The following is a 24244-nucleotide window of genomic DNA, read 5'->3' on the forward strand; positions in this document are numbered from 1 at the left end:
AAAAAAAAAAAAAAAAGTAGATGAACTGAAATAACCTAGTTATTTAGTTCCACGACAACCAAATTTTTTTTATGTGTTCACTGTTTTTTCCTATGCCTTGTACAGTATATACTCTGGCACATAAAATGTGTCCATCAATATTTGGTGATTGAATTCTATAACAAATTCCAAGTCAAATGGGTAACTTTTTTTCTAAATTATATTTGGATTACTTGAACAGATTTATCTCCATTTTCTAACTAGAGTAGTACAGGAGAGAGGTGCAAGGGATGCTAGCTGAGACTGATACCAATGGAACAAAAAGGAAGAACACACTTCACTCACTCATTCGTTCATTCATTCATTCATTCATTCATTCCCTATTCACTATGTGCTTCCTTTGTATCAGATATGGTCTTGGCACTGGGTACACAGAAGTGAACAAAACTGACAGTGCCTGTGCTCTTGCGAAGCTTACGTTTTGGTAGAAAGAGAGACAAGCAAATAGATACATTTATTTTGGGTGATTGAAACCAAAAAAAAAAAAAAAAGTGCTCTGAAGAAAACTAGGTGGATAAAGGCTAATAAGCTGGATGACAGCAGTGTTATTTTATTTTTTAATGTTTATTTATTTTGAGAGAGCGAGCGAGCACACCCAAGCAGGTAACGGCAGAGAGAGAAAGAGATAGAGAGATAGAGAGATAGAGAGATAGAGAGGTAGAGAGGTAGAGAGAGAGAGAGAGAGAGAGAGAGAGAGAGAGAGAATCCCAAGCAGGCTCTGCATGGTCAGTGTAGAGCCCTCCAAGGGGCTCGAACCCACGAACCGTGAGATGGTGACCTGAGCCAAAATCAAGAGTTGGATGCTTAGCCAACTGAGCCACCCAGGCTTCCTGGCAGTGTTCTTTTATATAAAGTTGTCAGGAAAGCTCTGGGGAGCTGGTGTCTAGGAGAACAGGAAGGGCGAGGGCTCTGCTGCCTTCAGTGTGCCCACAGTGTGTGAGGACGCAAGCAAGCAGCCCGTACAGCTGGAAAGCAGTCATGCGAAAAGCAAGGCAGGGAGGAGTTCCTTTGTTATTTACTCCTACGTTGATCTCCAAAAATCACTGATAGTGTTTACAGCAAAACACACACACAAAATCTACAGAAGCATTAAAACAAGGATGAAGGTCACAAAATGGAAAGGACACACTGTGCCAGAAACCTGGGCTCTACTCAAGATAGGCACCAAAATTAAGTCTAACGGTTATTGGCCAAGGAAAAGAGAAATAGTACTCCAAAAAGTCAAAGTATGGTGGAGAACACCCCCAATGAAAAGAAAGGGGAAGAACTACTGAATGATTCCATTGAGAGAGAAAGAAAAAAAAAATAGGAAAGTCAGAGAAATCAGAATGATAAGGAGCAAACCAGGGGGATTCAAGGTAACACAGTGCAGACACAGCAGAAAAAAAAACAGGGTAGTTGAGTGTCACATCCTTCAGAGAAACTGAAGAGGATTAAAGATTGAAAAAAAGCCCACTGGACTTAGGAATTAAGAAGCATTTTGTGACTGTGTGGAGTGAAGTTTCACGAGAGTAATGAAGGTAAAGTCGGCTTCCAAAAGAGTAAGGATTTTTCACTGGTTAGAGTTTAAGAAATTCAAGGTAGCCTAACATAAACTAGTCTTTGAAAACATTTGGGAATGAAAAGAAAGAGACAGGATTATAGCTCAAGGTCTGGAAAGAGAGAATCATGTTTTTTGGAAAAAGAAAGCAGTTCATGAAAAGGGTCAGGGTGAAAACATGAAAAAGCAAGGACAACTGATGGATGAAAGCCACAGAGGTTCCTGAAGGGATGGTTACAAAGACACAAGTAAAGAAGTTAACCTTGGGAAGGAGGACTCTTCCTCTGGGACAGGGAAGGGAGAAGAAAAGGTGGTGGAGAACCTGAGATTAACCAAGACAACGAAACCCAGTCTTCTTAATGAGAAAGACTGGGAGTTGTTTCAGTTTGGAAACCCCACAAGTTAGCGTTTTGTGTTAGTAAATGAGCACGAGAGGTAGTTGTTAACTTGTCCATTCTTTTCTGCTCACCCATATTCTGGAGCAGAAGATGGTACAGAAAAAAGAATAAACAGAACTCTTAAAGAGGTCAGACAGGTGTAAGGAAAACTGGTTGGTGACTTTATGGGAACTGAGATCATCTCCGGAGAGTTCATCTTCAGAAAATGACCACACACAACAAGAATCCAACATGGCAGCCAAGCTGACCCACTGACACACTCTCCATTAAGATACTTACCCAAATGCAGAAAGAAAGGCACAATCGTCGTGCAAAATATTTGCTACTCTTTCAAAAACTCTATAGTTTTCTGAATCCTTTTGCTCAAAATAGCCAATGATATTTCTTTTGCTGCGCTGTAAAATAAAGTATGTGATTATTTTGCAAACATATATAGTGCTATAAACGTATTATTTCATTCACCCCGCTGTTGTTCAATTACGTATAAACGGAGTAGGACTATAAATGCATATTTTGATTTTAACACCTAGTCCAAAACTACTGACGATGACATGGAAGGTTGAAAACGATCTTAACTGCCATCTAATGTAATCGTAAACATTTCCTTCTAGCAGTTCATTTTAACTAATCAGTGATAATCTATTCCTAAACAGGGTGACTATTCTTAAAATAGGACACTGGTTCACAACATATTACAGTTGGTAGAGTCTTCTTCATGGGTCTGTCATATTCCTACACATTTAGGCACAGCCACGTGCAAGATCCTGTCCACACTTTATCCAGGCCATTTCTCAGGCTTGCATTTGCAACAAGCAACACGGTAGTGTGAGGTAATGTCTCCCTTGGGGACAAGCAGCAGGCTTACTGCTGGCTCTGAAACAGGAGTTCTCCTGCAACAGAATCCACAGCATGTGCAGGCACCGGTCTGGACCCTCCCTGTCCCCTCCACAGGACTTGGAGGGAAAGGACACAAATGCAAACCTGGTCCCATTGTTTGCTGGGATGTGAGCAATAATGTCCTTTGTCTCTGACGCAGGGGCCTTGTGTTTTCTGAAAGCATCCATGAAAGGGTAACTAACTGCCTAGCTCATCAGCACGTAAAAGTCAAATCTCAAACCCGACCCTCACAGCCTAAAGCCCCAACTCATTTTTTTTTTTTTTTTAACACTTCTTAGTATATAATGGAAAGGGTTTTTATTAAGGGAAGGCTATTTTAGATGACACTAAGTTATACAAAGAACCGACACAGAAGTAATTAGAGCAGATAGCCTGAGGGTCTCCACTAAGGAAAATCTGGAAACTCTGGTTGCATATACCCGTATACCTGAGGTTAACTTCTAGGTTTCATAACCCAGGCTACTCTTTGCCCTCAATTAATTTAAATTAGTACAGCTCTACTGGATGCTATATATTTTATCCAAAGGCTCAGTAAAACATTAGCATTTCCCTCTAGAATTGATTCAAGGAAAATTCAACTCGCTAAATATGTATATGTCAAATTCACTGCAATAAAATATAAGAAAATGTTCAGATTCTTTGATTGCATAAGAATCTGTTTACATCAACTAAACAGGCAATGTTCATTTGATCCAGTAAAAGTTAACAACTTACATCAAGAGTGGTGATTTCTGCTAAGTCATGAAGTTCTTGAACGGGGTCGCTTTTTTGTTGCCTGATGTAATCTGCAAGTGCTTTCACTGATCGCTGACCCCTGTATTCTCTCTTCATCATCATCCCATTACGAAATAATTTGAGGGTTGGGTATTTGCTTATCCTGTATCTCTGGGCTATATCAGCTAAAAGAATGGAAAAAAAAAAAAATTAACTTCACCTTCGTACTTGGTCTGGGTAAGCGCATTAGCCCAACAGTCAAAAACCTTAAAATTATTTAGTGAGAATATTTTGATTCATATAATTATTTTTCAGTGTTAGAGAAAAAAATTAATCATGGCAAATTTATATTGATTAAGAGCCAGGCTCTGGACATATATTGCCTGGTTTAAATCCCAAATCTGCTATTTATTGGTTGTGTGAATTTGTAAGTTGTATCAACTCTTCATGCCTTAGTTTCTCATCTGTTACGTAAGGATAAAAATTTCTACCACACAGGGTGGTTTTAAGGATTAAATGAGATAATACAAATGCATGACACAGTAAACTCTTAGTGTTAGTAAACATTATAGATTCCAGAAAGTAATCAGAATGTGCAAAATTCCGATTTTGAAAATAGTTACTCACCTTACTTTGTACATGTGAGAATCTCTTACAGCATTTAATAAAAGAAAACTAAATTTAAATTTAAACTACTTTCAAAGCTGAAAATATTAGATTCTTTGCTAGAAGAATTATTCATAATCCCAAATCCACAAATTTTGTGTTAGCTAACACAATAAAACCCCAAAGTCAACAGTATACACTAAAAGAAAAGTCCCTTTATTATGACCTATGGGTATATTCCTAGGCAGTGGAGATTTTAAAAAGCACACACACACACACACACACACACACAAATCCTTAAAATTATGAGTGTTTATAAGTCTCAAAATAAGAATCTACATCAAAAGGTATACTGATCTCATTTGCAGAAATCACAATTACTAAGATATAGACCAAATCAGAATGTAAAAAAAAGTATTTCTGCTGTTATTTCCAAGAGGTGGCAAATACAAGAAATCAGTATCTTCTAGGCACTAGAGAAGCTCAAATACCATACTACTCACATATGTGAAAATGATAAAAGATGCACTGAATTTTTTAAATGAAGGGGACCTGAGAGGGCAGTGAAGTGGCCTAAAACAGGTGACTTTTTTTTTTTTTTTAATTAACTGAGTTTTTAATGGAAAGCCTGAAGGCAGGGGCACCTGGGTGGCTCAGTCAGTTAAGTGCCCAACTCCTGATGTCAGCTGAGGTCATGATCTCACAGTTTGTGGGATTGAGCGCCACATCTGGCTCCCAGCTGACAGCGTGGAACCTGCTTGGGATTCTCTCTCCCACTCTCTCTGCCCCTCCCCCACTCAGAGTCACGTGTGCTCTCTCTCTCCCAAAATAAATAAACTTAAAATAAATACATAAAATGAGAGAATCCTAAAATGGTGGCACAACAAACCATGGAAATTCTCTTACCCCGCCTCCCATTCTAGTGACTATAAAACCCAACAGAACTGCAATACGGCTGTGCCGACCCCCTTCATTTTCTAAGAGGTGCTATGGTAGGAACAAGTGTACTAGAGCGTATGCACATACATATGTGTGCTGACCGTTTCATGGGCATATACACGGCTCAAACTTACCAATTTGTACATTTTAAATATGTAAGTTTTCGATATGTCAATTATACCTCAATAAAGCGGTTTTAAAAATCTAAATGAATACTGACTATACAAAACAGTAACAGTTATGCCTTGTGGGGTTTGGCACAAGCTAAAATACACGATGACACCGGCAACATATAAGCTGGGATAGAGGAGGTGAGAAGGAGGCTAATGACTCTAAGTATTTTAAGGTTTTGCACTGCCCAGGAAGAGGGGAAAGTACTTATAATACCTGGTCAGTCAAGGTTGTATTCTGTTTTCTCTAGGATAAACCACCAGAGAAAGTTAAAATGATGTATTAGAGGTTAAGTAGGGAATATGGGTTCTCAAAGAAAGAAGGCTACATTAGATCACATAACACTCTGGTGAACTCCATGGAGGATTTACAAAGGAGGATATCACGCTTTACTACTAAAATCCTTTGAACAAAGACAAATACAAGCAAACAAAGGGAACGACTGGTTATATATGGGGCCAAGGAGAGTATTTTATTCACCAGATCACAGAAATCTGAAATAGTAGTAAGATATCGTAATATACACATATTTAATATAGACACTAATCTGTTTGGATTCGAGGCTGGTACTTCTTGAACGGAAGACTAGTGGATATACCACTACCAGCCCTTTTTCAACCTGATAGGTTATAATGAGAAAACACACCTTTGAGGTATCATGAGAATGGTGGGTTCTATCACCTGAGCAAGGAATTAACTTACTTAAATAGGTGCTACAAATTGAGAGTAAGAGTGCTTTCACAAGCAAGTGAAAGTCTTTTAAGATAAACAGAGGCGCTTGTTATTAGGCAAAGGCCACAAAGGCTTAGGGTTACCCTACTTACAAGAAAACCAGCCCAGGGAAATAATAAAAAGAAACTTTAACTTCCTAATGAAAAAACACATTCAGTCCCTAGCACACTATATGGTGAAACCTAGCATATCATAAAATGAATGCTTACAGTGATGCAGAAATGAGAATATAAAATGTTGTTAAAATTAGGTTAAATAGTTCTACTGGCCAATGCCACAATGCTCTGCTCTGGAATACGGAAAATGTCTTTTTAAAAGCTACTGTTTTGGGGCGCCTGGGTGGCTCAGTCGATTGAGCGTCTGACTTTGGCTCAGGTCATGATCTCACGGTCCGTGAATTTGAGTCCCACATTGGGCTCTGTGCTGACAGCTCAGAGCCTGGAGCCTGCTTCGGATTCTGTGTCTCCCTCTCTCTGAGCTCCCCCACTCGCACTCGGTCTCGCTCTCTTTCTCAAACATAAATAAACATTAAAAAAATATATTTTTAAATAAAATAAAAAATAAAAGTTACTGTTTCCCCTAAATATCCATCAATAAAGGACTACTTAAATAAGGTATGGTATACCCATACAATGAAGTAGTAGGATCTTACATAAAGGAACAAAAAACATCGCTCTGTATTGCTAAAGAGCAATCTCCCAGATACACTGTTAAGTCAAAAAGAACAAGTATATGAGATATATATAAGCAAGTATGTGAGATATGAGTATATGAGATATAAGCAAGTACATATAATCTTTGCCCCCCCCCCCCCCCCCCAAATACCATCAATGGGAGAAAAAGCAAGAAAAGGTCATAGATGGAATTTAGTTTTCCCTGGCTATACCTTGGATTTATACTTTTGATTTTGGAACTATGGAAATGTTTTTAATAGTAAAATAAAACTCGTTTTAAAAAATTGTAATACTAGCATTGTTATTTTGAAATAAACACACACATTATAGATAAAGCACACGAGCAATTATGCTAATGCCACTAAGAGTCAAGATTTTCAGCATAAGAGAAAAAAAAGATGCAAAGAGAAAACTAAGAAAATTAAGTAAAAGCCCTGTAATATTTAATTTGAATTGGAACTACCAGCAAAAAGCCATGATGAGAACTGGCCAAAACTACCAAATATTTAAAGAATAAATAATCCCATTTCTGCACAAAGTTTTCCCAAAAACTGAATGGAAAGGTTTACTTCCCAATTCATTCTATGATACCAGCATTACCCTTTTTCTAAAACCAAAGACACTGTAAGAAAATTACCAATATCCCTGATAAACAAAACTAGAGAGCTTAAACCAGTGGATTTCAACACTTACTGTAAACCTGCAGGGATCTAGACAGTGTGTTACTGGCATAAAGATAAACAGATCAATGGAATAGAAACCACAAATCAACCTACATATACATATAGAAGTGATCTTTGACAAACGTGCAGAAGTAAAATCTAACTATATACTAGTTATAAAATACACATCTAAACATAAGGATGCTCAAAGCTTGAAAGAAAAAGGCTGAGGAAAAATATCCTGTGCAAAAACTGATCAAAAGAAATCTTGTATAGCTATACTAATAGTAAATAAGCAGATATTAAGGCAAAAACCAGTGCTACAGACCAAGAGGGACCCTTCATAATAAAAAGTTCAATTCCACAGGCAGATACAATTCTTTTTTTTTTTTTTTTTTAATTTATTTTTGAGACAGAGAGAGACAGAGCATGAATGGGGGAGGGGCAGAGAGAGAGGGAGGGAGACACAGAATCCGAAGCAGGCTCCAGGCTCTGAGCCATCAGCCCAGAGCCTGACGCGGGGCTTGAACTCACGGACCGCGAGATCGTGACCTGAGCTGAAGTCGGACGCTCAACCGACTGAGCCACCCAGGCGCCCCAGGCAGATACAATTCTGATTTGTATACATCAAGTAACAGCCTAAAAATATATAAAATAAAAACTTACAGAACTACAAAGATCAATCTATAATCAAATTTTTAACACATTTCTCTCAGCAACTGATAAATAAAAATAAAGAGAATTTGAACAATGCAACCAAGAAACTTGACTAAACTGGCACATAGAGGACAAACTGCCCCGAGGCTGTGGAATACAAATTCTTTGCAGGTGTGCACAGCATGTAAAAAATCAACATGATGAGTCACGAAAAAATTCTCAACAACTTTCAAATGATTCAACTTATGACAATTAAAAAACTATACAGACATTGATCAGAGATGAAACCACAAAGAGAAACTGAATGATAATGAAAATACATATCAGAATTTGCCACATGTAGCCAAAGTGATACGCAGAGTAAATTTATGACATTAAAATGGATGTTAGAGGGAAAGGGCTGAAAAACAGAGCTAAGCATTAATCTTAAAAATTTATAAAGAGAACAAATTAAAAACAAGGAATAGAGAAGTGAATGAGAAAGATAAAAGAAAAAATTAATGAGGTGGAAAACAAATATACAATAGAAAAGATCAAAAAAGCCAAAATTTGGTTTTTGTTAAGACTAATAAAATTGATAAACCACTAGAGAGACCGATCAAGAAAAAAAAAAAAATGAGAGAGAAAACAATTAATTTAAGGAATGTAGCAGGAATATTTAACTTGGATATTAAGAGAATATTATCAATAACATAATGACAATAAGTTTGGAGATTTAGATAAAGTTTTAATATTTCCATTATTTCTACAAAGACATCCAGATGGCCAACAGACACATGGAAAGTTGCTCAACACTACTCACCATCAGAGAAATGCAAATCAAAACCACAATGAGATATCACGCCATACCTGTCAGAATGGCTAAAATCAACAACACAAGAAACAACAGGTGCTGGCAAGGATGTGGAAGAAGGGGAACCCTCTTGCACTGTTGGCAGGAATGCAAACTGGTGCAGCCACTGTGGAAGACAATATGGAGGTTCCTCAAAAATTTTTCAACAGAACTACTCTATGATCCAGTAATCACACTACTGGGTATTTACCCAAAGAATACAAAAACACTAATTTGAAAGGATGTATGCACCCCTATGTTTATTGCAGCATTATTTACAACAGCCAAATTATGGAATCAGCCCAGGTGTCCACTGACAAAGGGATAAAGATGTGGTATATATGTACAACGGAATATTATTCAGCCACTAAAAAAAGAATGAAATCTTGCCATTTGCAACAACACGGATGGAGCCAGAGGGTATAGTACCAAGTGAAATAAGTCAGTCAGCTAAGATCTCACTCATACGTGGAAATTAAGAAACAAAACCAACAAGCAAAGGGAAAAAAGAGAGAGAGACAAACCAAGAAACAGACTCTTAACTACAGAGAACAAACCGATGGGTACAAGGCGGGTGGAGATGGGTGAAATAGCAGATGGAGATTAAGAGCATACTCATCATCATGAGTACTGAGCAATGTATAGTGTTGTTCAATCACTTTACTGTCCACCTGAAATGAATATAACACTGTATATTAACTATACTGGAATTAAAAACTTAATTAAAAAAATTCCCATTAAAGCACAACTTACCAAACTGACACCAGAATAAATAGAAAACATAAGTGGTCCTAAAATTATTAGGTAAATTGAATCCACAATCCAAAGCCTTCCCACAAAGAAAACTCCATTTCTAGAAAGCTTCACCATCAAGTTTTACCAAACATTTAAGCAGCCAATAATGCTGTTTATACAAATGTTCCAGAAAATACAAAAAGAGTGAACATTTCCTGACTAACTTTATGAGGTCAGCGTAATCCTTCTGCCAAATCTGACAAGGAAATGATGAGAAAAATAAAGTATATGTTAGTCTTACTCAAGAACACAGATGCAAAACTTGAAAATATTAAACTAAATTTGGCACTGTGTACAAAGGATAATACATCACAAGCTAGATTTGGTCTAGCACTTCAGTTTAATGTTTGAAAATCAATTGATGTAATTCATGACATTAACAGGATAAAAGAGGAAAATTGCACTAAGTGCCCCCCCCCCCACGCCCTTATCCACAAGGGATATGTTCTCAGGCCCCCAGTGGATGCCTGAAACCATGGGTAATACCGAACCCTTTATATACTATGGTCTTTTCCTATACATACAGACCTATGATAAAGTTTAATTTATGAGTTAGGCACAGTAAGGAGATTAACAACAACAATAATAAAACAGAACAATTATAACAATACACTGTAATAAAAGTTACATGAATGTGGTCTCTCTCTCTCTCAAAATATCTTCTTGTACTATATTTACCCTTCTTGTGGTGATGTGAGATAACATGACTATGTGATGAGATGAAATGAGATGAATGACGTAGGTGTTGTGATGTAATGTTAGGCTACTACTGACCTTCTGACAATTCATCAGCTTTGGAACTATACTTGACCGTGAACTGAAACCACAGAAAGCAAAACCACAGACAAGGGGGACTACTGTGCCTCTCAAAAGAAGCAGAGAAACATTGGATAAAATTCAACATCCATCCAGACTTAAAGGTTTTTGGCAAACTAACAACAGAAGGGAACTTCCATAATCTGATAAAGGATATCTAAATAAACAACTACCAAACATCTTGACAGTAAAATACTGAAAGCTGTCCTGCTGAGATCAAGAAAGAAATACAGATGTCTGCTATCCCTTCTGTAAGAACACTGTAGTGGAGTTCTCAGTCATTTAATAAGAAAGCATACATATATTGGAAAAGAAATAAAAATGTTATTATTTGCAGGCAATCTTATTGGATTCACAGAAAATTCAAAAGGGAATCTACTAAAGAATTTCCATTTCCAAGTGGGATGTAGTAGGTAACAGAAATCTACTGCTCCTGCTGTGACAACTAGGGAAAAACAGATTTTTTAAAAATCACATTTTTACAGACATCAGACACCATGAAACCAATGAAGACTACATGAATGAAAATTCTAGGAAGGAAGGGACCATTCCTAAGTGAGCAAAAATCACCCACTGGCTATTTTCTTTCCTATACGTTTACTATGCAATTCCTCTTAGAAATTAAATCTGCCATTTGCAGCACTGTGGATGGAACTGGAAGCTATTATGCTGAGTGAAATAAGTCAGGCAGAGAAGGAAACAGATCATATGTTTTCACTCATATTTGGATCTTGAGAAATTTAACAGAAGACCATGAGGGAGGAGAAGGGGAAAAAATAGTTACAAACAGAGAGGGAGGGAGAGAGGCAAACCATAAGAGACTCTTAAGTACAGAGAACAAACTGAGGGTGGATGGGGATGCGGGGGAGAGGGGAAAATGGGTGATGGGCATTGAGGAGGGCACCTGTTAGGATGAGCAATGGCTGTTGTATGTAAGCGATGAACCATGGGAATCTACCCCAAAAACCAAGAGCACACTTTTCACACTGTATGTTAGCCAAGTTGACAATAAACTACGTAAAAAAAATAAATCTGCAATTGGTGCAGATTTAGGGCCAAGGATTATGCCTGCACAGACAGCAAGAGAACTCAGTGAAGCTTTTCATAGTCACCTGGGCTGGAAGGGTGGATGATAAGGACCCTGAAACACACAGCAAGTTTCCCCCAGAGGATATTTACTGAGCACGTGGGAGGCACAGGAAGCTGAAGGTTGGAACAGAAAAGCAGAGTAACATCCCTATGGCCTTGTGGTGCTTAGGAAACAAGGTCTATTTGTGGAGAGGGCCTGCATCAGCATCAAACATAAACCAAGACATTTGCAGATTTTGAAGCTGCGTAGGCTAGAAAGCATCTAGATGATGAAGAACACCATGAATTTTTAAGAAAAATTGGAAGATTTCTGTGACATATATTAGAGACAATAATATTCAGAATACATAACAAAATTAACAAAAGGACCACCAGAAAGATAACTTGGCTAAAGGTATCAGTTGATTTATAAAATTTTTTTTTAATGTTTATTTTTGAGAGAGAGAGAGAGAGAGAGAGAGAGAGAGCGCGTTAGCAGGGGACGGGGCAGAGAGAGAGGGAGACAGAATCTGAAGCAGGCTCCAGGCTCTGCGCTGTCAGCACAGAGCCCAACGCGGGGCTCGAACTCACAGACTGTGAGATCATGACCTGAGCCAAAGTCAGACGCTAAACCAACTGTGCTACCCAGGTGCCCCTGTTATCAGTTGATTTATAAAAGAAACACAGTAAACATGTAAAAACGTGCTCACCTGTAATCAAGAGGTTACAAATGAAAACAACCAGAAAACATTTTGCCCATCCTATTGGCAAAGTAATAATTAAAAGTTTTAAAATTCATTAATATCAAGCTCCACAAAGGGAAAATATTCCCACTAAGTCCAATTTAGGTACATAGTGTTAATAAGGCTAAACTCACCTAGCTGGTGCCTAATTTGCCAGTAGAAAGCCAAGGAATTTTTCTAATCCCCAAAGGATTTGGCAGAAAGTTTATGACATAGACCTATTAAGAAAGGGACTAATCTAATTGGAAACATCCATTTTCTATTGTGGCCTAAAGGTCAGTATAAAAACGGCCAAGAGGCACTGCTGGAGTCATTAACTTTCTTAAATTAGTGGGCATAATGGGCAAGTAGTGTGCTGATAGCAAACATGCAAAAACCAGAAATAAAATAAATAAGGCTATAGGTGTACTCCAGACAGACTTAAATTCTAGGCTAATGGAGTCTGAGTGTTACCTGACAGGTACAAAGCAGCCACTGAGCAGTAGAAGCGGGCTGTAAAAATATTCACCTGGCAGTAAATCTGGGAGAATCAGGGAGACCAGTAAGGAAACTACTGCAATAGACCTGGCAGGTATACCAAGAGTCTGTTTACAAACTTCAACATTACAACCTCTAGGTTGCCTTAAAATTCTAGTTATGGATAGAAAAAGATCGAATAAGACTTGAAGACTACTGGAAGAACAGACACTTGCCTGCTTAATTCTCAAACAATATCATGGCAGCAGGTATGCTGCATAATAAGGTGGCTTTTAATTATTAAGGAGCAAAAACCTTAAAATTACATTAATCAATAATCTCAGACATAAAGGTGAATTTTTACAAGCTTTGGTCAAAAATGATTTTAAGATAATTATAATGTGACATTTTGACAATATAACAAAGAATGATTTAAGGGGTATAATAAATGTTTTTTTTAATTAACTGGATGGATCAAATGTTAAAATGCATGTCAAAGGAATTATAAATTTCAGAAGGTTAACAGCTCGCTGATTAGAAAATTAGCATGTATTTTTGCTTCAGTGGTCACTTTTCCTTGAAAGGCTCTGCCTGCCTGCCCGCCCACCACCTTGCTCACTCAGGCCCAGCAGGGTTCCACATGGGAAAAGTGCCTCAGCTCTTATCTCCGCAATGTGTCTCACTGCTGTGATTACCCCTGGCAATGACTTCAACAGGAAGGTCTTACTGTTCTTCTGGTTCAGGGAGGAGGACCACTGCTGCCTCTGTATTTTTTCCATTCCCAAACCATGCCCTGCCCACATGGAGGGAAAAACAACAGGAATGAAACACCACAACAAAATAAAACCCTAAACAGAAAGATTACAAACAAAGCCTACAGGCTTACTCTGGATTCAGGCTGACACTGGGCATCCAAGTTCTGTTTTGTGCACATGAATTCTTCGGTGGATATTTTCTTCTTCTTCTTCCTTTTACTTTTTTAATGGAAATATATTTGATATATAACACTGTGTAGCTTAAGGCATACAACATGGTGGTCTGATACATTAATATATATACTGTAGTATGATTGTCACCTCTATCACTTCACGTAACTATCATTTTTTTGTGGTGAGAATTAAGATCTAGTCTGATCTTAGCAAGTCTGATGTTTTTAATATTCCAATATTGCTGTTTATAATAATTTTCTTATTCTTAATGACTCATTTACATATTGGTCTAACAAACGCTTCCCAATTTCCATTGTGGAAAGTTCAAATTGTATGGGAAGGCACACAGGTAAGAATAACTCTGGTATTTGGGAACATGTGCTGCTTAGTTCAAGGTCAGTTACAAAGTACTTTCCTAAAAATGCTAGCTAGCAAGAGTCTGAATGTTCTGCACCTTCCAACAGATAATGTATGAAATGGCTCTTGCTGAGTGCCATGCACCCTACAGCCACTGGAGGTCAGCAGAGATCCTGGTCCCACCAGGGGCAGATTGATGGGACTTTCTCCATCTAAAGCAGCAGCACCACCAGGGAGAGTGATGAATTTAACTTCCAAACTCCCCAGACAAGGAGGATGCAGAAGATGAGACAAAGGGAGACCATGAACGACAGGTGAAGCAAAGGCAAGTTTGAACTGTGTATATGTGTAGAAATTTTGGAAAAGAAAGACAATTACAAAGAATAAAACAGGTACAATTTGTAATCCAACCACCACCGAGGAAAACCACTGTTAACATTTTGATTATATCTTGCTGACTTTGATTAAAGTTGCGTAACAAGCAGTGACATGTTTCAATGGAAAAAAAAAAACCAAAAACAAAAACCTCTAAGGTATTCAAAGAGTTAAGTGCCAGCATCAATACTTCCAGAATGGGTATCAGAAGCTTGGAAGAAAATCCTAGAAAAAGCAGGATAACACTCTTTAATCAAGAGCATTACCAACACTCTTAATGGCACAGAAGTCAATATTGTGTGGAAAAACACAAAAATCAATGACTCAGAATTGAAAAGTGGTGTATAACAGTCAGATTCTGAATGTGAAATTGTTTCAGGATTACTTGAACAAATTTATTTTCCTTTTTGGGTACATACACTAATGATATGACCAAAAAAAATCTTTAAGTCTAAAATAGCTCTTATCATAAAAAAATTCTAAGTGATAGGAAAGCACTGTGTTGTGTAATTTTTCTGTGGGTTTTTTTTTTTTTTTTCAGTTACAGATAAAAGTGTGCCTTGTAATCAATGCCAAGTTAGATTTGATGAAATACTGCAGAAAATACTTAATCGTACTGTTGGGAGATAATGAGATAACTTATTTGAAGTACTTAATGGAATACCTACAAAACTAATAGTTCATAAAAGCTGGCTACTACTCATTACATTTATCCATCCATCTATTCAATAACTATAATCGTGCACCTCCTATGTGCTAGGCATCATTCCAGTGCTGGGGACACAAGGGTAAAAAGACAAGGTCCTTGCTATTATAGAGTTTACATTTATTATTATAGAGTTTTATTTTATGGAGTTTATAGAGTTTACATTTATTATTATAGTTTTATTTTATGGAGTTTATAGAGTTTACATTTATTATTATAGAGTTTTATTTTATGGAGTTTATAGAGTTTACATTTATTATTATAGAGTTTTATTTTATGGAGTTTATAGAGTTTACATTTATTATTATTATCATTATTATTTTATATTATTATCATCACTATTACTATTACTGCTACTTTGTTTCCACAGGCTAGAATCTTAAATGAAATTTGTAAAAACTTGTAATACAAAATACAGGTAGCAAAAAGATGTGTGGATTCCGTAAGTACAGTATAAGAGAAACCCTCTATAGTTATTGGTGACTTACTATACAGGGTTTCTCTTATACTGTACTTAGCATACTTAGTATACTTAGTGTACTTCTCTTATACTGTATACCAGAGATGTAGAGATTCCTTTCATGGACCCTCCAGATAGGACAAACTAAAAGGGTGATTGTGAGCTCTGTGACATGGATGAAACTTGGCATCTTAGTCCTATGCAGGATGAGGGAGGACACCTGTTCTGCTGCCATCACAGGACATAAATGCCCGGTGGGTAGAGAAGAGGTTGTTCCACATTTTACTCCTTGATTCTGTGTCTTTAATTGCCTCGACTTTTCTTTTTTCTCTTCCTCCTACTTTGTTCCCTTCGTTAAATGCAACATATGGAGGGGTGCCTCTGTGTCAGTTAGGCGTCCAACTTCAGCTCTGGTGACGATCTCATGGTTTGTGGGTTTGAGCCCCGCGTTGGGCTCTGTGCTGACAGCTCAGAGCCTGGGGCCTGCTTCAGATTCTGTGTCTCCCTCTCTCTCCACCCCTTCCTGGCTCACGCTCTCTTTCTCTCAAAAATGAATAAATGTTAAAAAAAATTTTTTTTTTTTAAATAAATGCAACAGTGGAGAATTCAGGGACTTTGGAAGTGAACTAAATTTTAACCCTAGATGAGGGTCATTTAAGCTGCAAGTTTTACGCTGGGGTTTCAAAAAATATACCTCAACTTAAAACGTTGGAAACTTCCTGATGACACTCTAGTGTTAGTCTGAGTTCAAAATTCTGCTTCCATAGTTCCCAACCTCCCCAACCTATTTTTTTGTTTGTTTGTTTGTTTTGGTGGGGAGACAGGTTGGGGGAGATCAAAGCTGACGCATCTAGCTCACACACAGAAACAAAAGAACTGACTGGGTGAAATCAGCCTGTTACACCTACCTTTTGCCTTCTTCCTTTCTCCAGTTCTAAGTTCTCAACCTAGTTAGCTGAACCTTTGAACACAAAGTCCTAAGAAGGGCATATAAAGAAGTGAAGTCAAGATAGGGCAGAAAGCACTCCACAGGATGCTGATGGGTGGAAGAGGGAGAGAGAAGGAAAAATACAGGCAGCAAACTGAAGAAGGCTGTCCTGTGACTGCACGGAGATGGGTTTTCCTGGTGGACTAGTAAAGTGGCGCAGAGGACAACTCCCAAGGAATTCCCAACACGTTCTAAGGAATGAGTACATGCATTGCCTCCCTAAGGAGCTACTTTGAAAATACTCACTTGGAATGTTTTTTTGAAAATTAGAGCCATTACATTTTTATATTGTCATATAACTATGTTGTTTGTTTTCTGACTTTATGGTCTCACCTCATCCTTAATTCTTAAACAGGGCTGATAAAAGAAAGACACCAGTAACACAGCATTGGTGGAAATTCCCAAATGCAAGACAATATACAAAATTTATGGCTTAGACAGATTTCACAACTCAATTCAGACATGGGTCACACCTCAATTTGAGCTTGCAACACATTATGAAGCAATGAATAGTCATTAAAGATTTAAAAAATTCAGTGCAAGCAACGGCTGATTCATACACTCTGCCTCATTAATTTCTTCCAAGAACCTATACTGGGTTTTATCAAGTCTCTCAGAATTAACTGATAAGATAAGCCGGTTTCCTTTAATTTTAGCTTGTGGTGGGGATTTCTATTTCTTAATATTAACCCATCTTTGTATTATGGGCATACATGCCACTTGGTAATGGGAGAATATTCACAAAAGCATATCCACCTTCCATGATACCCAGTGGTAAGGCAGACATGCTAATGTCCAGGAGATGGCAACTTAAGAAAGAAGGTAGTTTTGGGACCAATAAAATGGCCTCAACTGCCATACCTGCTCACGGGAGGTTTCACTGAAAAATTCAGACAGCCACAGAGAGAACCGTGCGTCAGTTTCCAAAAGTCATCGAGTGACTCTAAGTAGCCCTCAAGATGTCAGCAAAAGTCTATTCAAGAAAATTCTTTTCACATTCAATGACCCTCCGGAAGGTCATTTATCACAGTGAAAATAAGCAGAAAACGCAATTAACAATATCACAATACACCTGTACAGAACAGATTTCAAGCTTCTTCCAAACACATTTTCTCAAAAATTCTCAGGCAACAAGACCCTCCTTCCTGCTTCTTAACCAAAGACAAATTACAGGTTCAGAGACTTTTTATACCAACTTCTTATTCTGAACATTTTAAAACTTACAGAAAATATGAAAAAGTAATAGAATGAGCACCTGTATACCCTAACCTAGATGTAACATTTTATCACGTTTGGTTACCACATTTCTCTCTTGCTACACACATGCACTCACGCCTTTTATGGCAAATGCTGACTCAAGTTCAGTGATTTTTTAAGTCACTTGTCCATGTATATGTAACTTTTATAAGTGGTGGGCTTCTGGTATTAGAACAGAGAGTTCTTACCTTTTTGTTTTTTTAAGTTTTACTTATTTATTTTGAGAGAGAGAGAGAGAGAGAAGGACCAGGGGAGGAGGGGAGAAGAGAAGAGGAGAGAGAGAGAGAGAGAGAGAGAGGGAGGGGAAGAGAGAGACAGAGACAGTGAGACAGAGAGAGAGAATCCCAAGCAGGCTCCACACTAGAGCCTGACGCAGGGCTCAAACCCACGAACCATGAGATCATGACCTGAGCGGAAACCAAGAGTAGGATGCTTAACCGACTGAGCCACCCAGATGCCCCCAGAGAATTCTTATCTTACTGGAGGGCTGGGCCCCACAGTATAAAACAATAATAACAGAAACAACAATACCACATATGAGTAATTTCATTTTTGTTTCTACATTGACCCATTATAAAGAATTTAAACAGACTATGATATAATTTGTTACAGACATTTTTAGTAATTTTTATATAGAAATTGGGTGAATTCTCAGCTTTGATGAGAAATCCAATTTAACTGACTTTATTTTGACCTCAGGATACTAGAGTTGCCTGGGACGCACTGTGTGCTCCTGGGCTCCGGTCTGGCCCTTCCACTTACTGTGGAACCCTCTGGCAAGTCGCTCAGCCCCTCCAAGTCTTTCAGCGCCTTCATCTGTACAGTGATGGCACACTCCCGCTCTCTCAAAGTCTCACGTTCATTCCCACCTCAGAAACTTCACACCTGCTCCTCCTTCTGTCTGAAATACTCTTCTTCCCCTATTTCCCTTAAGAATTTCTACTCTTCCCTCAGGTCTTGTAGGTCTGTCTCAGAAAGCATTCGCATTACCTCACAGCATCCAACACCTCTCCTCAGAGCAGCTATCACAACGAGCAACTGTGTATTTGCTACTCTTGCTTTCTGGGTAGATGTGGTTCATTGCTGTATCTCTAGAACCTACGCATGCCGCATGACAAAGGGTATGTATGTAAACATTTCTGCTGGGTGAAGGAATAACACTATCTGACTCAAGGGGCTGTGGGGAAGAGAACCGGAATAATGCATGTGAAAGCACACCTAAATCCAAGTAGACGCTACATCAACTGTTTTTTTCCGGCAATTTGACTAGAAACTTTTTACAGGAACTTTTCCAAGAAATAACACTCTTACTTCGGCTGGGAAGTCTGGGTGACACAGTGCATCAGAAGCAAGGCAGACAGACTAAAGTATCAGAGGGCAGGACAGAGTAGGCTGCCATGATGCCAGAAGGTGATTAATGAGAATGAGACATATGTGGGCGGGATGATAGCTGCGTTCTGAGGTCACCTTCTGCCTTTGCTAAAAAAGCTTTCTAGAGATCTTCTGCCTCACAGAAATTAATCCTGAAGCAGCAAGTAGGTACACCTGGCTAGAAAGAATACTGGAAGGACATACAGACCACATAAAGTAAAACTGCTTTTAGTCACATACAATAATTGTCTAAATAGAAAATCCTATTGTATCTACATAAAACCCATTAGAACTATTAAGTACCAGTTTATAAGATCAATACACAAAAAATTAGTTGTATTTCTAGCAACAATCAGAAATTAAAATTTAAAAATCAATGCCATTTATAATAGCACCAAAAAATAAAGATGTGTGAGACCTAAGAAAAAACACCAGACAAACCCAAATGAGGGATATTTTACAAAACAGCTAACCAATGCTCCTCAAAATTATCAACTGTCAAGAAGACCTGAGGTCTAAATGCAATATCCTTAATCTTGGAACAGAAAAAGAACATGAGTAAAACAACTGATAAAATCTGAATAAAGTCTATGGTTTACTGATGGTAATACACCAGTGTTAGTTTCTTACTTTTGACAAATGTAATCTTAATCTTAATGTAATATGTCAACATTTGGGTAAAGTGGGTAAGGACTATCAGGGAACTCTCTGTATTATCTTGGCAACGTTTCCCCCTCACTTTGGTGAGAAATTAACAAGCTGATTCTAAAAGTCATACAGAAATCCAAAGCAACTAAAATAGTAAAACCACTTTGAAAAAAAGTACAAAGTTGGAAGATTTATACACTACTGACTTCAAGACTTATTATAAAACTACAGTAATCTAGAAAGTGTGGTACCGGCATATAAGCATAGACAAATAAATCATAGACAAACACATCAACAATACAGAATTGACAAATGAGAAACAGATCCACACATATATGGTCAGTTGATTTTGGCAAAGATGCAAAGTCAATGAAGAAAGGACAGTCCTTTCATCAAATAATATCACAACAGCTTGATAACTATAGGCAAAAAAATGAACTCTAACCCACACATTGTGCCACATGTAAAAATTATCTCCAAATTTGGATCACAGAGCTAAAAGGAAATGTATGATCTATGGATCATAGAGCTAAATGTAAAACTTCATGCTATGAAATTTATGAAAGAAAACATACCAGAAAATCTTTGTTATCCTAGGTGAGACAAAGACTTCTTAGATACAGCTTCAAAAGTATAATCCATTTTTAAAATGGATAAATTGGAGTTCATCAAATTAAGAATATATACCCTTCAGGGGCACCTGGGTGGCTCAGTCAGTTAAGCATCCAACTCTTGATTTTGACTCAGATCATGATCTCACAGTTTGTGAGTTCGAGCCCTGCATCAGGCTCTGCACAGACATCACAGAGTCTGTTTGGGATTCTCTCTCCCTCCCTCTCTCTTTGTTCCTCCCCATTTGTGCTCTCTCAAAATAAATAAATAAACTTAAAAAAAAAAAAAAAGAATATATACCCTTCAAAAGATACTCTCAAACATTATTGGAAGTCTCACACTTCCTGATTTCAAAACTTATTATAAAGCTACAGTCATTAAAAAAGTATGGTACTGGTATAGAGACAGATATATAGACAGATGGAACAGAGAGCCCAGAAACAAACCCTCACACATACAGTCAAATGTTTTTTGATGAAGGGTACCACATCATTCAGTGGGGAAAGGACAGGGTCATCAACAAATGGTGTTAGGAAACTAGATGTCCACATGCAAAAAAATGAAATTGGATCCCTACCTTACACTCTATACAAAAATTAACTCAAAACTGATAAAGGCCTAATCACACAATCTACACTGTAATACTCTTGGAAATAAATGTAGAAGAAGAGTTCCAGAACACTGGGTTTGCAATGACTTCTTAGCTATTGCCCCAAAAGCACAGGCAACAAATGTAAAAACAGATAAATTTGACATCAAAATCTGTAACTTCCAGGGGCGCCTGGGTGGCTCAGCTGGTTAAGTGTCTGACTTTGGCTCAGGTCGTGATCTCATAGTTTGTGGGTTCGAGCCCCACATCGGGCTCTGTGCTGACAGATCAGAGCCTGAAGCCTGCTTCGGATTCTGTGTCTCCCTCTCTCTCTGCCCCTCCCCTGCTCATGCTCTCTCTCTCAAAAAAAAATAAACATAAAAAAATAATAACAGTAATAAAAATGAATGATAAATGCAACAATCTCAAAATAACCAGGCTGAGTAAAACAACAACAACACACACATACAAACACATACACACACATAATACAATGTATAATCTCACTTATACATAATCCAGAAAATGCAAACTAATCTCTTATTAACAAAAGCATGGTCCCCTGAGATTGATGGGGGAAGAAAGGCACCACAAAAGGAAACAAGAAAAATTTGGGGAATGACAGATATGCTGATATTTTGATTGTGGTGATGGTTTCATAGGTGTATGCATGTGTCAAAACATTAAATTTTATAATTTAAACTTGTGCAGTTTATTTTACCTTAATTATATCTGAATAAATCTCTTAAAAACAAAACCAATCCTACCAAAGAACAATCTACCTAACAGACATTTCTCCCGAGACCACAGGATTCTTAAGGTCCTTCCAGTTCAGAAACTCTACGTTATAGCTGGCGCATGAGAAGTGACCCAGGGCACAGTCTGTCTTATAATCTCTAAAGAGAAAGTGGAAAATGTGAATAAATCATCAATAAGGATTTCATAACATCACTTTTAAAAAGTGAAGAATTGCACAGAAAAAATAAAATATTTAGAGAGAATACACAATGTCTCAGATATAACTTTCATTGGTAAAAAATTGACTTTGTAGCTCTATCTGGTAGATCAAAAAGCATCTGAATTACGGCTGTTTACTCCCATAAAAAGAGAGCCTGATCAATAGTAGTAATGTCAGGTTTATCTCAAAAGTAAGTTAATCTTAGTTTAAAAAACAGAATAAATAATATTTATGGTTCAACAATAGTTCATTTTTCTTCCCAATGACTTTAAGTTTAAAAACACAAGTTCAGATTTTATGGTCCAAATTCAGTGAAAGTAGGAACTACTGTCTGTACTGTAATGTCTAATTAAATACATAAAAAATAGAAAGATTTAAAATGAGAACCCATTACCAAAAACATCATATCTGTCAGCGAAAAGTAGGAGGAAAGATCCAGAAAGCAGTGTGAAAATGCAGTCCACACCTGTACTGACAATCTTTTACTGCTTCCTTCATCCTATCTAGTTATGAATCTCAATAGACAGAAATTTGGGGTATGGTTTATAAAATACTGAAATACTTTGCCGTTTGCCATTTCTCCACCAGTAAATCCCCACCAGTAAAAGTATTTGGTCAGATCTGGATTCTAAATCTGGCCTGACTCGACATTAAGCTCTATGATACTGAGTAAGTCACTTGACTTCCATTTCCTCATCAGTAAAATGAAAAGTTAGTGCACACACACACACACACACACAAATTCTAATTGTCAGGCTAAGAGCAAATGACAGCAAATTTGCAGAACGGAGCGTTCTGTACTCAGACCAACTTGCCAGTAACACGAGGCAACAAGCTTTTTTTTTTTTTTTTTTTAACGTGTCATTTATTTTTGAGAGAGCGCAATTGGGAGAGGGGCAGAGACAGGGACAGAGGATCTGAAGCGAGATCTGGGCTGACAGCAGCAAGTTCAATGTGGGGCCTGAACTCATGAACTGTGAGATCATGACATGAGCCAAAGTCAGACACTTAACTGTCAGCAGAGTCTGCTTGGGATTCTGTATCTCCCTCTCTCTCTGCCCCCCACCCCTGCTTACATGCCCTTCCTTCCTTCCTTCCTTCCTCTCTCTTTCTCTCTCTCTCCCTCTCAAAAATAAACATTAAAAAAAAAAAAAAAAGCATGAAAAGAAAAAGTTCCTGCCTTTGAAGAACGGACACTGCAACGGTTGAGACAACTAAGACAGAATGAACCAGAGCTACAAACACAGTGAGTCTAGTACTATGAGAGAGGAGAACTTCACACCTGCTGGACACGCTAAGGAGGGAACACCACTGCAGGCTCACTAGCTCAAGTTAGCAAGATTGGTCGTGTACACAGAAAACCAAGAGGCTTTTACAGAGAATGCTCTGTTGGGAGAAGTGAAATGCAAGACGCTGGACTGTAAGTGAGTCTAACCTAAGTTTCTCAACACTTTCAATATTTATAATCTATAACTACAGTTAATTACACCTCGAAGACAGTCTCAGCCAATTTTAGTGGAACCTTTTAAATAACAAAAACACACAAAAATCTGAGAGTTTTATTTGCAATGACTACAAATGGTATTTTTGTAGGTTCTAAAACTAACAGAAATCCATTTTTTCCTAAAACTTTATTTCAATTTTATTTATTAATCATTTTGGTATTCACTTTGGCAGAAAACAGTGCTGGTTATAACTTACTACCTATATGCTTATTCTACTATATTTTAATTAAAAAATTAATTACTTCTCAGGCAAAATACAAACTAGTATTGTAAGTACATAAAGATTAAATATTAACATTTAACCAAAGTCACTAGAACCTTCCATCTAAAGTAGAACATTTTTTTTGAGCATTAAAAAAGGAGAGAGAGAGAGAGAGAGAGAGAGAGAGAGAGTGTGTGTGTGTGTGTGTGTGTGTGTGTGTGTGTGTGTGTGTGTGTAGAGAAGGGAATGAGACGATTTGTTCCAGAATTCCTATTGAGGTACTTACAGTGCTGGTCACAATCAACTCTGGCAAACACTACTTGATTTTCATTTGGATATTCTTCCTTAATGACATTAGAAGCTTCCTCAAAAATTGGATGCAACATTTGGCTGAAACGACACCTATGCACAAAGAAGGATACCAATTAAAACTGGAAAGCAGAAGCAATAAAATCTTATTTCAGTTATCATCTACTGTTATTTAGTGTATGTACAATAAACAGCTTTTGAGACAATCACATAGTTAATTTAGTCATGGACCTGAATGT

At 37.7% G+C, this 24244-nt stretch overlaps 1 protein-coding gene across 3 annotated transcripts in view; it reads right to left on the reverse strand.

The window, feature by feature from the left end:
- The window catches only part of ERP44 (endoplasmic reticulum protein 44), a 94324-nt gene that overhangs the window by 26963 nt on the left and 43117 nt on the right, over positions 1–24244 (reverse strand). For all 3 annotated transcript variants that reach the window (XM_042913675.1, XM_042913676.1, XM_042913677.1), the window contains 3 exons: positions 23983–24098; positions 3589–3773; positions 2257–2372 (listed from right to left, as the gene is read on the reverse strand). In XM_042913675.1, the coding sequence (XP_042769609.1) occupies positions 2257–2372; positions 3589–3773; positions 23983–24098 (417 nt within the window). The remainder of the gene's footprint in view (positions 1–2256; positions 2373–3588; positions 3774–23982; positions 24099–24244) is intronic.

Source organism: Panthera leo, chromosome D4 (assembly GCF_018350215.1).
Source record: "Panthera leo isolate Ple1 chromosome D4, P.leo_Ple1_pat1.1, whole genome shotgun sequence".
NCBI lineage: Eukaryota > Metazoa > Chordata > Mammalia > Carnivora > Felidae > Panthera > Panthera leo.